We start from the raw sequence: 15,649 nt of genomic DNA on the forward strand, positions 1-15,649 counted from the left end.
TTCTCCACATGTATCTGTCAATGGAAACGGCCAGAAAATTTTAAAAATCCAAAAGTTGACCACTCTGAATATTGCAAAGCATTGTCTGTTAGCAAGTTCCATATTATTTTTAAAAATCAAAAGGGTGTTTTCTCCTCAGGCAAACAAAAAGATCCGGCTGACCATTTTTATTTTTCAATCATTGTTACAGCAGCTATAAAGTAATGGTGGGTTGGAGATGGCTTCTACTCTTGGTCTTTCTCTTGCTCAGCCTGCCTGCTCCTCCCTATTCCTTTAGACAACTGTGCCTCTTACTGCATTTGATGCTGTGCTTAGAACTTTATCTAGTTCGAGAAACCATGCTTGGTCACTCTAATGCAATTCAGATCTATTTGAATTGATGTTTTATACGTTATTTTTCTTTTTTCAAAGGTCTCTTAAGCCACTTCTTTCATTGCCCAGAAAAGTGAGACAATGAATTATTAATTCTGTTTATTTGCCCCCAGTAGTGCCTTGCAGTGTGTTCTGAATAGAAGGTAATCATAAAATTTCTGTCTAATATTTGACCAATCAAACTCTTGTGACATATTAGAAATTTGCAACTGGCGACATGGTTATAGACAGATGCTACCATGTGTCCCACCTGAAGGTTTTCTGTAAACAAAGATACACTGATGATTTAATGAGGTCATTCTTAGAGACTTTTAATGATAACTGCTTTATCTTTTATATTGACTTTTAGGATAATCATTTGGTTTTTAAGTGTTCTTGAAAAGTTTATTTAGGAATGACAAGATTATGGGTTTAAAAGCTTTTATTAAAATAATAAGGAAATGCAAAGAAAGAAATCAAGGAAAGAAAGATAAAATATCTTACTGTTTTTGTTCTTTTTACATCAGTGTGATGGAGTACAGATAGATTTAATCAATATCTCTCTGGAAGGAATTGCTATTTTGAATATACCAAGTATGCATGGAGGATCCAATCTTTGGGGCGAGTCTAAGAAAAGACGAAGCCATCGCAGAATAGAGAAAAAAGTGTCTGACAAAAGGACTACGCTTACAGATGCCAAAGAGTTGAAGTTTGCAAGTCAAGGTAAGTTTTCTAGTATTTAATTGTTAAGCTGTACTTTAATCTGTTTTTGAAGGCTTCTGTAACTTAAAAGAGTTTTCCATTGTGCTATAGTTTTATGTAATATATATGCAGTAGTATTTTTCATAATATCAAATATGCATGTTTGATTGTATCACAGATTCTAAAAGCATGTATAAACTTGCTATATATTTAATGGATTTTTTGTCTCCTTTATTCTTTTTTTTTAGAGATAGCTCTTCCCACAGAAAATGAAATACACATGGGCATTTAGTGGATAATAATATAGAATATATTATACATTAAGTTCTGGAATATGATCAGCTTGGTCAGGATGTTTGACTTGCTGTAACAAGGGCCTAGTTAAGGTTTTTCTAATATTGTGTCATAAGATTGTTTTATTCTTCGGTTTCTTTAGTCAGGCTATGATATGAAAACTATCTCACATTAAGCTATTGTTCTAAGTACCACATAGAATGGCAAATTTAAATATCCCACAGGAAATGTTGGTTATCTGCTAATATTTTTCCAGAAATTTAAAACAAGTAGGATACATGGGGAACAGAGGGCAAAATACTAACAAAATAGGATAGAATAGCTGTGGATCAGAATTTTCAACTTCATTGTACTATAGTTCACACTGGGACATGACAACTATCTATTGTTAACAGATTTTAAAAACAAAGGTATCAAGCTGTTTGTGTCCTAATAATTGGTTGTGCACAAATAATTTTTGTATATCAGCCATAGTGTTTATTTTACTTTACAGAATCTACTTAATACTGTTGGGAGTATTTAGACAGCCAGGAAACATATTGGCTCAGCTCAGTGTAGCAAAGAGAAAATAAAAAGAGGTTAAAACCATATGGGCCCAATAAAAATATATAAATATAACTTCTAAATGAATAAAATAAAATGTGAGGATGGTTGGTAGGCTTGATGGCAATAGGACATAGCTTTATGCTTCAGTATCTTCAGCCACCTGATTCAGGTTTCAGTATTGGACAGTGACATCTGTTATGTGGATTTTGGTGACCCATAAGAGTGACAAAGATTGATGGAGAAAGTGGTAGGTATCCTCTTGAAGAAAGTGCTCATTACAACCTGCCAATGGCAGAAAGTTTTATGCCTTTTAAATGTGTAGTTAATCCTAAAGAGGAGTGTAATTTAGTATAAGCATGTTTACACCAAAATAATTAAATGGTTTCTACTCAGAATGAGTATAACTCTATGGAAATGGAGGAAAATGTATTTTTGAAGGAGAAATACAGAGAAATACATAGGATTTAAAGATAGTAGAAACTAAATATCAATATTAATTTCTTGGAATTACTGACATTAAAGTGTTTATATTTAAATGTGAATGAGTAGATTTCTAAGAGCATTAGTGAAAAAGTTCTAAGTACTGAAATTAGTTCAAGGACCATACTAAGACCAGACTTGAAAATATCTGCTTCTCTCCCTAGGGAAGAAATGAGTGCATATACTACATAGTAATATAGTCCATAACATTAAAAAAGAGTTTTATATATATTATATCTACAATAATTTCCAGGTTTATGTTTTATTTGGTGTCTACATTTCAATACTTGGCACGTCCTTTGCGAGTAGGTATTCCAGATACATACCTGAACTGATTCTCAGTACTCAGCTGCCAACTTCTCATGGTGCGCTCTGCCACGCCAGGCATGTGTACACCCCACACGAAGCAACTGTAGTCACGCCTTTTGCTGTCCTCATTCATCCCTCTTTGCATGCATTCTTCAGGAATACACAGACAAGTCAGCTGGAAGTATGATCATAGATTCTAAGTGCCCTTGACTGTAGGAAATGTTCTCTTTTCCCATTCTGTCTCTTGCTTTGTACTGTGGAACTATTGGAACCAAGTGTCTGTGAACCTGAGCAAGAAGAAAGTGGAAACCTATAGGATGTGTGACTTAGGAACACATTTTCTTAGTAAAAACATGGGGAAGAGAGTAGAAGTCAGTTTTTGAAGGTCATTATATGAGCAATAATGGCTCAACTTTTTCTTCCCTCTCTTAACTGACTATGGTTATTTGTGTTTAGTTTTATTTCAAATTAAGTATAATTTCACTGCTAAAAATGACATTATCAGATGAATATAAAAAGATAAACTACTGTATATAAATCAGTCTTTAATTTTTAATCAAGAAAGAATTTTCATTTTGATATATTTCACAACAGAATAGTCAGAAGTATCTCAGGATGCTTTTAAATTTTTATTTCAAATTTGTCTGTTCATTTTAAGTATTGCACTTAATAGTCAGCAGTGAAATTGACTACTTAAAATATCTGCATGTACCCCTTTCCTAAATGGTAAATATTTCTATCATTTGATTTTGTTTTCAGTTTCCTGACACAAAAACAATAGTATTAAGCATGAAGGTCAATCAGTATTTTAAAACTCAATGTACTTTCAAATTTACACAAGATAGTTACAAGAAAAAATGAAATATGAGAAATACAATTCTACTCCAACATGTTTCCTTCACCCAGATTCAAATTAATATCTCTCACTTTTAGAAAATACATCTAAGTAAAGAAATGAAAAATTTAATGATGTAAATTTCTTCTTTTTCAGAAAACACTTTCTTGAAATATTAATTAATAACTTTTATGGTATGCCTCTGCAAAACATCTGAAGTTTAAACTAGGCTTATTTCCATAAACTTTGAGAAAGATTTCAGTGTGTGTGGGGTCAGGCAATGTGGAAAGAATACACAACTAGATTCTTGTAATAAAGGTAAATTACTTTATTTAGTAGAAGGATTTAAATTAAGAAAAAATTTTACAAGATTTCTTTTTTAATTTAAAAATATGTGATAGACCAAAAGTACAGGATCAAGTGTGGAGCACTAAATCCTTTGTATTGTGCCATACATGTTCTGGGACTCTTGCACAATTAGTTTGTGGTCTTTGAGGACACTTACAGTGTAAGATCAGAGTATCTTCAATTAATAAATTCACTGTTTGGAAATTTTGTGGTTGATTTAAGTTGTTCAAAATTATAAGTAATTCATTATTTACATTATTGTTCCAGCAAAATATTCTAAAGCAGTTGGATGCAATTCTGAAACACACTCACTCTCACATTCATTTAATTCATTAGAGATTTTCTTTGTGGGTTTGTCTTTTGTTTTTATTTTTGTTTTTTGGCTTTTTGAACACAAATGAGTGGATTATATGTAGACATCATGGTCTTTAAGCAAACTAGGCCAAGTGGTCTTTAGTGCCCTTAACCTTAATATTCATTCTTTCCCATTTCTTTCAGTTGCTGAGTTTATCTTTGCTTTCCCTTCTTCTGAATTAAATCCAAGCCTCCAAAAGATGTCTGATAAAGTCATTCACATTAATGTGTAAATGACTGATTGCAGATGAAAGTTAGAGGTATTTGCATTTTAAAAGAAAGAAAGGCCTTCAGCTAAAACATTATTTTTCAAACTGTGTTCCATTGAGTTATAACTGTGATTCTTCAGAGTTTCTGAAAAACTTGATTCAAATTCATTATTGCCATATTTTAGGACAGTGAAAAATGTATAATAAAAACACACTAAAGTGTGTTCTGTAAGAACTTTCATCATATTAATGATTCTGAATTCATTAAGTTATATCACCAGACAAAAACAACTTTCTCTTCTTTGGCTCCCCTTCCTCCTTTTCTTCCTTCTACACAGGTAGGGATGATGATAGGTAGATAAAATGATAGGTACGCATACTCACACATACACATTTATATACATATGCATATATAAACAAACAAATTACTATGGCAATAATTGGCATTAATTGGAAAATGTGGGGTGGCGAGGGTGGCTGGGGCAAGAGGGAGAAGGGAATTAAGGGGCTTTATTCCTTATAATGTATATAAGCACATATAATATAGGGGGAGCATGGGGAAGGCAGTATAGCCCGGAGAAGATAAGTAGTGACTCTATAGTATCTTACTATGCTGATGGACAGTGACTGCAATGAGGTGTGGGGGCCTTGATAATATGGGTGAATGTAGTAACCACAATGTTGCTCATGGGAAACCTTCATAAGATTATGTATCAATGATACCTTAATTCAAAAAAAAAGGTAAATGTAACCTCAGGTACTTTTGTTTGGCACAAGCAACAGACAGTGTATAACAGTCAATGGAAGTAAAAACAAAATAACAGTGCTAATATTTTAAGTGAAATGGAAATCACTTTTTAGAAAAAAATTTACTCATAAATAAATTGCATTAGTTACCTAGCTTCCCAAAATAATAGGCTTATGCTACCTTATTTATCTACTGTACTTTTATACATGATTTGTGATATAAACATGCTTATGGCTGCTGCTAAGAAAACCTACAGTTTTAGCTAAGATAAACCAATAAGATAAATTTAACTAATTAAAACTTCTAGTGAACATTTGAACCAGATAAGCAAGTAAATTCATACATTTGTATTGACACAGTCGAAAAGCTCTATTAAAAAGACACCTTTGAAAAGTCACTTTTGACCAGTTGGTACATTGCAAGTAATGTGAGCAGTTTTTAGTTATTCTAATGATTTGAGCTTTCAAGATACAAGTCTGACTATTCCAATTTCCAATAATGAAATCAAAATGGTGCAAAACAGCCATGTGAAATGTAAAACTTCATAACATTTACAATTGCATATATATCTAGGTCAGGACATCCCTGATACCACATAACCAAACAAAATGCAGAAATCAATGAAAATAAGATACCTCTGATACTGTAACTGTCTTCATCAAAATAGCTCCTTTATTCTCACAGATAAACTGTACACAAAGTAGCAGTTTGAACCTTATATTGGACAAATACAATTCCAATTTTCTTTTATTAACTGGTTTTTAAAATATTGCTTCATTTGCCAAAAAAAAAAGTTGACTACTTTTGAAACTGAATACTACTGAGCAAAAGTAATGACATTTAAATCATAGTTTCATACATTTGCCAGAATCTAAAGGAGATACTGTTGGGAACTGCTGAACTTCCCACTTGGAACTTGATAAACTAGATGACTGTCTACCCTACACAGGGATACAGCTGGCTTGGTACCTGTCATACGAAAGTTTATTTTAAAAACCAATTAATTTGCATGTCTGTGAAGTGTTCAATGATTTCATTCCTGTTTGGCAATGGTACTTTTTCATTTGGGTAGAATTTCCCAAAGTGAAACATGCACTCCTCTTGATGGAAAATTGAGATGGTTTAAGCACTACACAGATGAATACTTTAGCGTTTAATAGTTTTAACTAGTACTATTGTCTCTTTATGTTAAGGGAAGTTATATATATATATATATATATTTTTTTTAATTTGTGATGTAATCTAAATGTTATTTTTGAAATAAACCTATTTAAGAATAAAAACCAAAACCAAATAATCATACAGGAAGTACATGGATATGGCAAAAATTGTCAAGGTGAGGCAGAAAAGTGCTCGAGGCTAATATTGCAGCTTCTGCCACTTCCTGTCATTTATATAGCCCGTTTTGAATACTTGGTATAAACATTATTTTTGTTTATCATCTTGCAAAGAATTTCTGTGCATCAGCTGCTGTAGAAAAAGCTTTTGCATGTACTTTACACAGCACATGCCCCTCCCTGCCACACCCTATCTGATGTCTGTGCACTGTGCCAGGGAAGACTAAAACCATGATACTTATTAGGAGCCAGAGGGAAAGACTGTGTATCTCACTGGCTGTTAAGGACTCTCTCTACATCAAATGACTTTATTATTTCTATTTAAATTTTTTAAAAACTCTCAGTAAGTAGGAAGAAAAAAAGTCAATCCAAACCAAATTGATCAAAGAGAATAAATGAGTTGATGTCTTTAAAGGCTTGGCAAAACTTGAATTTCTTCTGCCTCTGAAAATTACTTTGTTGTCTCTCTTTCAAATGGTGGTGGTGAGTTCTGGAAGAGCTGAAATAGCCTATGTGTGCTGTGCATTGTATTGCCTGGCTAATTGCACAAAGAGCATTTAAATAGTAAGATTCTAAACATTTTCTATATCTTGTAAAAGTTTACTTATCTGAAAATTTATGGTAATGGACATTTGTCATTCATTATCAATTTTTTCTCAACATTTCTTTGGATAACTTAGGGTAATTTAGAAGGCAGTGTTTAAGTTGTCTAAATATAACAGCAACATTCATTTTAGAGCTGTAGATGATGTATTTGGCATTCAAACACTGGCAAGCAGAACAATTTCCAAGCATTTAAATTCAGTGATTAAATCAATTAAATTTAGAAACAAGGAAAAGATTTCATGCTGCATTATTATACCTGGATGTTAAAAAATGTTGAAAAAGATCATGCCATTTCAGATGTTCTATTTCACAAAAATATGTGCATATACTAATACCATGATAATTTCATTGATTGAAAATAGATAACTCCAAACATTTGCTGTCTAGTAACCTTTAAGGAGATGTCTCAAAATGAGTTCTTAATTATGTGTTTTTAAACTTCCTCCTTTGAAATCTTTCAGCAATGTGTCATGCAAATAATGGCACATACTTAATATAAGTTTTTATCTAAGTATCAACATTTTTTGTTTGCAAGTTAAGATTGCATCATATACCTGGCTAGCTTAATGTGATGGTTCTCTATTTTTTTTTATATATAAAAGCCGTGCTTATAAAGTTTACAGAACAGTATTAAAAATAAAGAATATAAGACATATTTCCTCTGTGTAAAAATAGAAATATATTTTGAAAATATACAACCATATATATGCTCTTACCTTTGGCCTAACTGTACTGTAAAAACAAATATATTATGAAGAAGCATTTCTGAAATTTCTATTTGTCATGGCACTTTATAAAAATTCCTGGAAACTGCTAACCTCCTAGAAATTTAGAAAACAGAAACCACAAATACGAATACACTTAAGAACAATTGAAACATTAGAAGGCACTCTTTAGAATATTATTATATCCTTTCTGGAGCTCTATAAAATATTTCTTTTGGGTAGCATTATTGCCCTTTTCCCCATGTCCAACAAAATTTTTAAACCTGACAAGCAGTATTCCAGAAACAAAATCTGATATGCAGTATACTTCGCAAAACAAATTCAGACATGTGTTATAATTCTGGATCTTCTTGTAGTAAATTTGGTAGTTATGCAATATCCTTTTGCATGTAATATAACAGTTAAGTACTCATTAGGCCAGGAAGGTGGTGTTTTCTAATGCATAAATAAGAGTATTACTATTAAGGGTTTATTCTTGAAAACAAATTGATATTAGGAAAATGAAGCAAATCCAAAGAAAAGGTAGGTATGTAGAACAAGTAACAACTTGCTTTCACTCAGTGAATCTGAGAAAACTTGAGAAAAATTAGTTTTCGGTAGCAGTTGCATTTTAAAAAATTAATGAGTTTGGCAATAAATGAGATACAAGGCAAGAATGGAAGGATTTTGTTTACTTGAGGTCTTAAATTAAGGCTCAGCTATTACCTTCTCTGACTTCTGAGGTAGAATATCTTCATTTTCAAAATGCTTATGGTATTCTGAGATCCATGTACATTTCTATTGATTTTAATTCTAACTTCAGAGAAAGATGGAAAATATAAATGCTTTAAAGTATCATTTTCTCTATGATGTTGATGTCCGATATTAGTGACAAAATGGCCATCTTACTTGTTTCTGTGACATAGTATCCAATCATGAGTCTGTTGAAAATAATGGCAGGTCATGTACCCAAGCTAAGTCTTCGCTATAATTTTAAGTAAATTTAACTTATGCAGTGGTGGAAATAAAGAACATGTTTCCAGGTCAGATGAGTATTGGCTGATTATATAAGCCTCAACTAGTTAAATAACACTTTATGTAAACCTTAACTAATTAAATAACACTTATAGAGATGCTTTCAAATAATCACATGAAATTTCCAAATAGGAGGCCATTCATATATGTTTCCTAAATATAAAGCCATATAGTAATCTTGCCATGTGAATGTGATGACTTAAATCTCATGTAGTAGATATATCCTGGAAACTTAAAATGATTTTTCCTATAATCATGAAATATGACAATAACTTAGGGATGATTTTTTTTAAGTAGTAAACATGAAAGAACTATCAAAAAGACATAAAATCAACTGCATAAATTACTAAACATGAGTCATGGTTCTTTTTTTCCCCTTTATTGGTATTAAAAACTATGTTTTCTTTTCCACCAAGATAAAAAATAATAAACAAGAGAAGTTATTATCTCATTGAGAATGAAACTTCAATTGCACAATCTTGTGGAGTGACATCTTTATTTAGAGATTTCAAGTCATACCAGGAGAGATATTGAACTTTTATTTTACCTCTATTTATTTATAAGTATTTTTTGTTCTGGTTTCTTTAAACCACCCCAATCCCAGTATGTGGTTCTGCCTGCACACATTGGTCTGTCTACCAAAGGGCGCCACAGGGAGTCCAGTAGAGAGCAAAGGGACCTGTCTCTCCTAAGAGTCAGATCCCACATCTACTTAATTATCTTTAAACTCTAAGGATTTGAGTTAACAGAAGCTACTAACCACTGGTATTCCATTGCCATGAATTTAGTTTTTATGAGTATAGTCTTTTATTTTATAAAACTAGTTAACATATACATGGTAGCTCCTTGGACAGTATCCAGCCAACTTATTTTTGTGGAAATAGATAGAGATTCATATAGGTCATTGTTCCTCCCACTCTGATAACTATTCTCCAGTTTTAATAAAAATAGTTCTATTGCTCTTCCTACAATAAACTGTGGATTTGTAAACTGGGGGGTTTTCAGGTGTCTCTGTTAGGCATACACTGCACCTATTAATCAGAGTAAGTTAAAGATCGAGGCCTGAATGACAGTTATTTGAAATAAGACTAAAAACCTCCAGGGATTAACATGACTAATTTAAGTGAACCCTAAGGAGTTTTTTTAAGGAAGTTCAATTGCCTGGTGAACGTTGCACTGTTACTCTAATTATCCCATAATATGGCATAAAATAACAATCTCATTTCATTCTTTTATTTACAAAGCACTCTCATTATATTTTACCTGTTCAAGCTTTGAAAGATTGCTCCTCATGGAGAGATTCATTAAAAGAGAATAATTATATTGTATTTCAAAGATTGGCTGAAAGAAATGTATCTTTGAATAATTCCATTTCCCTGAACAGTTGTTCATTTCAGGGTTGAAGACAAGTCTATTAAGTATATTCTACCCTTTTTAAACATGTCAAAGCTAACCATTAATACTGAAATTAGTAATTTGTTTCTTATTTAATGAAAGAATCAGCTGCTAGTTGAGAACTCAAATTCTGTGAATGAAACAAACAATATTTTATAAAATACTGAACAAAAATCATTTTAAAATCTTTTTTCTACACAGTGATTTAAATTCATGTCTCTTCTTTTCATTAAAGCCCTTAACATACTGACTCTTTCCCTACTGATGCTTCAGAATATGTGCTTCTCCATCCAAAAAACTATATAAGACATTTTCTTACCAAGTATATGGCATTGAAATTTTCAGACTATATTGTAAGAAGAAGAGGGTAAGAGAAAATCAACCAATATCAAAGAACATTCTGTTTTTAAATTTACTGCAAGAAAAGCTCATGGGATTTATGAATAAATGTCCAAAATTAAAAGGCTAGTCACATGCATAAAAATGTTACTTGAACATAAAATAAGTCTGAGACATAGCTTCACATTTGAACAGGTGCTATGAAATGACGTATGCACCCTCACATGCAAGTGAGTACCTTAACTCTTACCTTAAATCTCTCTCTTTGGAGGTAAGTGAGCAATAATTAAATAATATATTAATCAATGATGGTTTTGCCAAGCTTTCTATGCTTGAGGAAAGCACTTTCTTTCATAGGAGTTCGTATATTCAGTCTTTGAATATCACTCTAGCCCACTCACTAAGACTGAAGTACCAGGATATTTGGTGAGCCTTGTGGGAAGCAAGGAGTCAGTGCATCTTTCACTCAGTGTAAAAGCATGAAACGTACAATCTGATTTTTTAAAAGACAGTAGTATCATATTTAAATAGCAATTGTAAATATGTCTAGAATTTGAAGAACTCTCAGAGATCTGAAATGGGATGATCTGTATATCCCATTTTTAAGCTATGTAACTAAAATACACTGACATATTAGCAATGCTGTTTTAAGGCAGAGGCTGAGTATAACGTTTTTGTACTTTTTTGTAGTTAAATATTACTTACAATTTTTTCATTGATTTATTTCCTGTCCTGTTTATTTATTTTATTGAAGTATTGTTGATATCCAATCTTATATTGATTTCAAGTTACAAACAGTTACACATATTATTAAATCCTCACCCCCACTAGTATAGTTTCTATTTGTCAACATAGGAAGACATTACAGAATCAATGGCTATATTCTCCATGCTTTACTACTATCCCTGTGACCAACAGGTTATGATTGAGAACTTTTATGCCCTTGAATCCCCCTCATACTTCATCGCCACCCACTCCTTCCCCTTCCCCAAGGTAACCACCATTCTCTTCTCAGTGTCTATGACAGTCTCCTGTTTTGTTGTTTTTTGTTGTTGTCATGTTTTTATATTCACAAATAAGTGGAACCATATGGTACTTGTCTTTCTCTGCCTGGCTTATTTCACTTGGCATAATACCCTCTAGGTCCATCTATGTTGTTGCAAATGGCAGGATTTCTTTCTTTTTTATGGCTGAATAATATTCCATTTTGTGTGTGTGTGTGTGTGTGTGTGTGTGTGTGTGCACGCGCGTGTGCACGTATGTGTGTAACACATCTTTATCTACTCATCTGTTGATGGGCACTATATAGTTGCTTCCATATATTGGCTATTGTAAATAATGCAGTGATAAACATAGGGGTACATATATCTTTTTGGATTTCTGTCCTTTGTGTTAATGTAACCTATTTCTTCTAGGGAATTCTATAAGGTCTCTATCACATTTGTTTTGTCAAGGTAAACTACTTTAGTTTTCCGTTTGTTTTGTTTTTCATTTCTTCTGGTTTCTGAATATTTTACACATGTTACCTTTATAAATTTTCATCCAAATGTTCATAGAAAAGTAGGCAATTAACAAGGAACTGTAACCAGTATTTGCATTCTTGAGAAAGGATGAATATTTTGTTCATGGTAAGTACTGAAATTTAACTTCTTTTGTAAGTCAAGAAATTAATCAGTCAAGAGTATATATAAATGATATCTGAATACAAAAATAAAATTAAAAACACAATGATAATGAAATTAAATTTAATTTAAAATAAGAAATTAATCAGTCATTCAAACCATTGCAAACAAAAATGAAATAAGTGGATTGTTTAGGCAAGAAAGTTGAATTAAAGTAAAAAAATCTGACATTTTGAATCACTTACTAGACTTCAATTAAAGTCACACTATTTACTAGTGAGTACTCAGATAAAATGCCTTGATCATATATATGTTGTAACAGAATTTGTGTATGTGAGTGCAAGTACATATGTGTGTGTACATACACTCAACTTCATTTATGGGAAAGACTAATGGCCATGCAGATTACAAAATGATGCATAGGAGAAAAACATCTTTTAAACACAAATTATTTTGGAAGTCTCAGTCAGAAAACCATGGAACCTGAAGTATTGCTTTAGGAGGAAGGAAGGAGAATTTTATTTTTGTTGTAATAACAGAAGAAGAAAGTGTGGTAGAACACAGTGCTCTCTAAACTGCAAATCATTATCCATTATACCAGGGAGAAAAAAGAAAAAAATAGGTCTAAGGGAATTCCTTCTTTTTTGTCTTCTTTTCCTTTTCCTCCAATACACATCATCCTTTGACAATAACACATTCTTCAGATTCAACACTCTTGCCTCTCCAGATGAGATGGCCCATCCTAGAGTGACTCTGTCATAGTAGCTGAAGGACTCTCTCCCTTGATGGACCCATGTAGGACATTTACACCTACTTATGGAACAGAAAACAGCAGCTTCTGAAAGTTCTTAGGTCAATTTTGGATCAATATAATGGATAGACTTTGTGTGTGATAGTTTTTTTCCTAAAGTTGAGATATAATTGACAAATAACATTGTTCATGTTTAAGTGATGCAATGTATTCATTTGATACATTTATTACATATTGCAATTCAGTTACTACCATAGAGTTAGCTAACACCTCTATCACATCAAATAATTATCATTACTTAACTGTGAGAACAATGAAGAGCTAGTCTCAGCAACTCTGAGTTTATAATATGGTATTATAATACTGTATATAATAATATTGACTTTTGTTTCTTGTTTGGTTTTTGTTTTCCTATTAGGTATATTGCAAAAAGAAATTATCATATTCAGTGACAAGAACAAAATTGAGCAAATTAATATCACACAGTATCCTACATAGAATTCTCATCTCCAACCAGGCTATTGCCTTCCTACTTCTTTTTCAAGTTAGCAGCCCCTGAGAGGAAAGGACTTTTGACATGGACATTGAAGGCCAGTGAATTTCTTACAGACAGTCTTCAGTTTTTAGTTTTTTAGACTATAAGAGCATGGGATATACATTTTGTGGTAAAAAGAGAAGGAAATATGTGACCTCAAACCAATTATTAACTTGGCCAAATCTCTTTCCTAATCTATATAAATGGAGATAATATCTCTTGTTTTTTTTCTGCTGAGGGTGATTTGTACATCTCCTGAGGGTGATTTGTATATCTCAGTACATTCCAAAAATGTGGTATATAAATGTGAGATAGTCTTATTATTATTCTGTCAATTTAATAGTATGCATAAGATTATCATTCTAGAATATATGAATCACTTCTAACATTTAGTCCACATTTGTGAGTGAGGAGGCAAAGATTAAGGGATAATCCTCCAGCTGTAGAACCAATAGCCCTTCTAGGAATTAACCCTGACACCACAGAGTTATAAAAATAGAGAAGATTCTTATTTCAGAGTATGACAAATTTTTCCTTTTCTGAAACACTGTATTATGATTAAGTGGTGAATTTCTCAAGACTCGAAATCCTTATATTCTGAAGAGAAATAAGGTACTGACTACATTCTGATCCATCCTTAAATTAAGTTTTTTTTTTGTCATCCTTTCCCAACAAAGAGATAATTCATATTAGATATTTGTACCAATAAAATATATAGTCAATATAGTTGACTCTTTCTAGGTGTCAGAATGATTGAAATATTTTGCTTATGCCATTCAGTTTCTTGGTGTCTCATCTACTCGGTGCTTTCTTCCTCATAGTGAATCCTGGACTACGTTGTTACTCTCTGTGGTCCCTTTGGTTGCACACCTTACATCTCACTTTCAGATAAAGATTGTGTAAGATTGCGGCGGCCACAGTACCGATTCACTGGGTGTCACATAAGTAAATTGCCCATGACCATTCCGCACTGATTTTGCAGCGGAGACCAAGTCACCTCAGCAACCAGCTCAGTTTGTACCCGCTGCTTTTAAATGTCTGCTTCCCTCTTGTTTGCACTTGTGATTCAGACATGTCTGTGAGAGCCCTCCCTAAAGCAGGCTGCGCTGCGAAGTACAAGTTGCCTGCAAATAAATGGCCTTGTGAGGTGCTGGCTGCTGAGGTGAAGACACATTGTGAGGACAGGGGATGGGTAATGGGCCCTGCCAGAACTCAGGACCCTTCACACTGGCAACAACTCTGGGCCAGTAGATGTGGCAGTAACTGCACACAGAATCCATGGCCCTCTAACATAGATTTAGGAAGACTGGGAAAGTTGAAGGAGTTCTGTGATCAATTCAAAGTTCAGTGCCTCCTGTTTTGGAAAAACTCCTTCTAGGCAGCGGGATGCCGCCTCATTGCAGACCCTGCAGAATTCTCAGGCAAGCTCTCTTCACATGGTCTCCAGACTTTGAATCTTTATTGTTCTTGCATGTGTTGTTTTTATTGTTAATTGTGATATTATGCTACTATTTTTAAATTGAAAATGAAAAATTCTACAGAATCAGAGTGTGGGAGGTCTAGGTTCTCATAAAATGTAGGAAGTGTAATTATCATTCATATTCTTTTGCCATCTGAAAATAAATTTAAGTTGCCTCGGATGTCATTGCCCACTCGTCATGGGCAACCCTAAGGTAGATGCTGTCACTGAGAGTAATATGTCCCTTTCAAGAATGACTTTCCATTGTTCTGTTTCTGTTGTTGCTGGTGTCACGTCCTAAATTCAGCATTATTTCTACATAAACTTTTCATATGTATATTTAGAATGTTCATAAAACTCTTTTTCTATAACTGTTCAGTGAATGAACAGATTATGCTTTTACTAACACTTTTTTTTCTCAACCTAACAATATTCTTGATTAGCTGATGGTTTCTGTCTTCATTAGGAATGTGTAGGATGGTCAAACTTTAAAGATTGAATGAAACAAGACTCGGCTATTAAATTGAGCAAGGTATCCTAGTTTTAAATCTGTTTTTTTTTTCTAAGGCTAGTAGATAGGGTTTTTTAAACAATTTTACAATGTGCTATGTAACAAAGAAAACTCATGTTAAGACCAGAAATGTCGTGCACATAAGTCATTCATTCAGTAGTTTAAGATGTGCCCAGCCA

At 32.9% G+C, this 15,649-nt stretch overlaps 1 protein-coding gene across 8 annotated transcripts in view; it reads left to right on the forward strand.

Moving 5' to 3' along the window:
- Window positions 1-15,649, forward strand: part of DGKB (diacylglycerol kinase beta) — a 693,448-nt gene that overhangs the window by 518,372 nt on the left and 159,427 nt on the right. For all 8 annotated transcript variants that reach the window (XM_073238753.1, XM_073238761.1, XM_073238755.1 and 5 more), the window contains one exon: window positions 879-1,074. In XM_073238753.1, coding sequence (XP_073094854.1) covers window positions 879-1,074 — 196 coding nt within the window. The remainder of the gene's footprint in view (window positions 1-878; window positions 1,075-15,649) is intronic.

This window comes from Manis javanica, chromosome 6 (assembly GCF_040802235.1).
Source record: "Manis javanica isolate MJ-LG chromosome 6, MJ_LKY, whole genome shotgun sequence".
Lineage (NCBI taxonomy): Eukaryota > Metazoa > Chordata > Mammalia > Pholidota > Manidae > Manis > Manis javanica.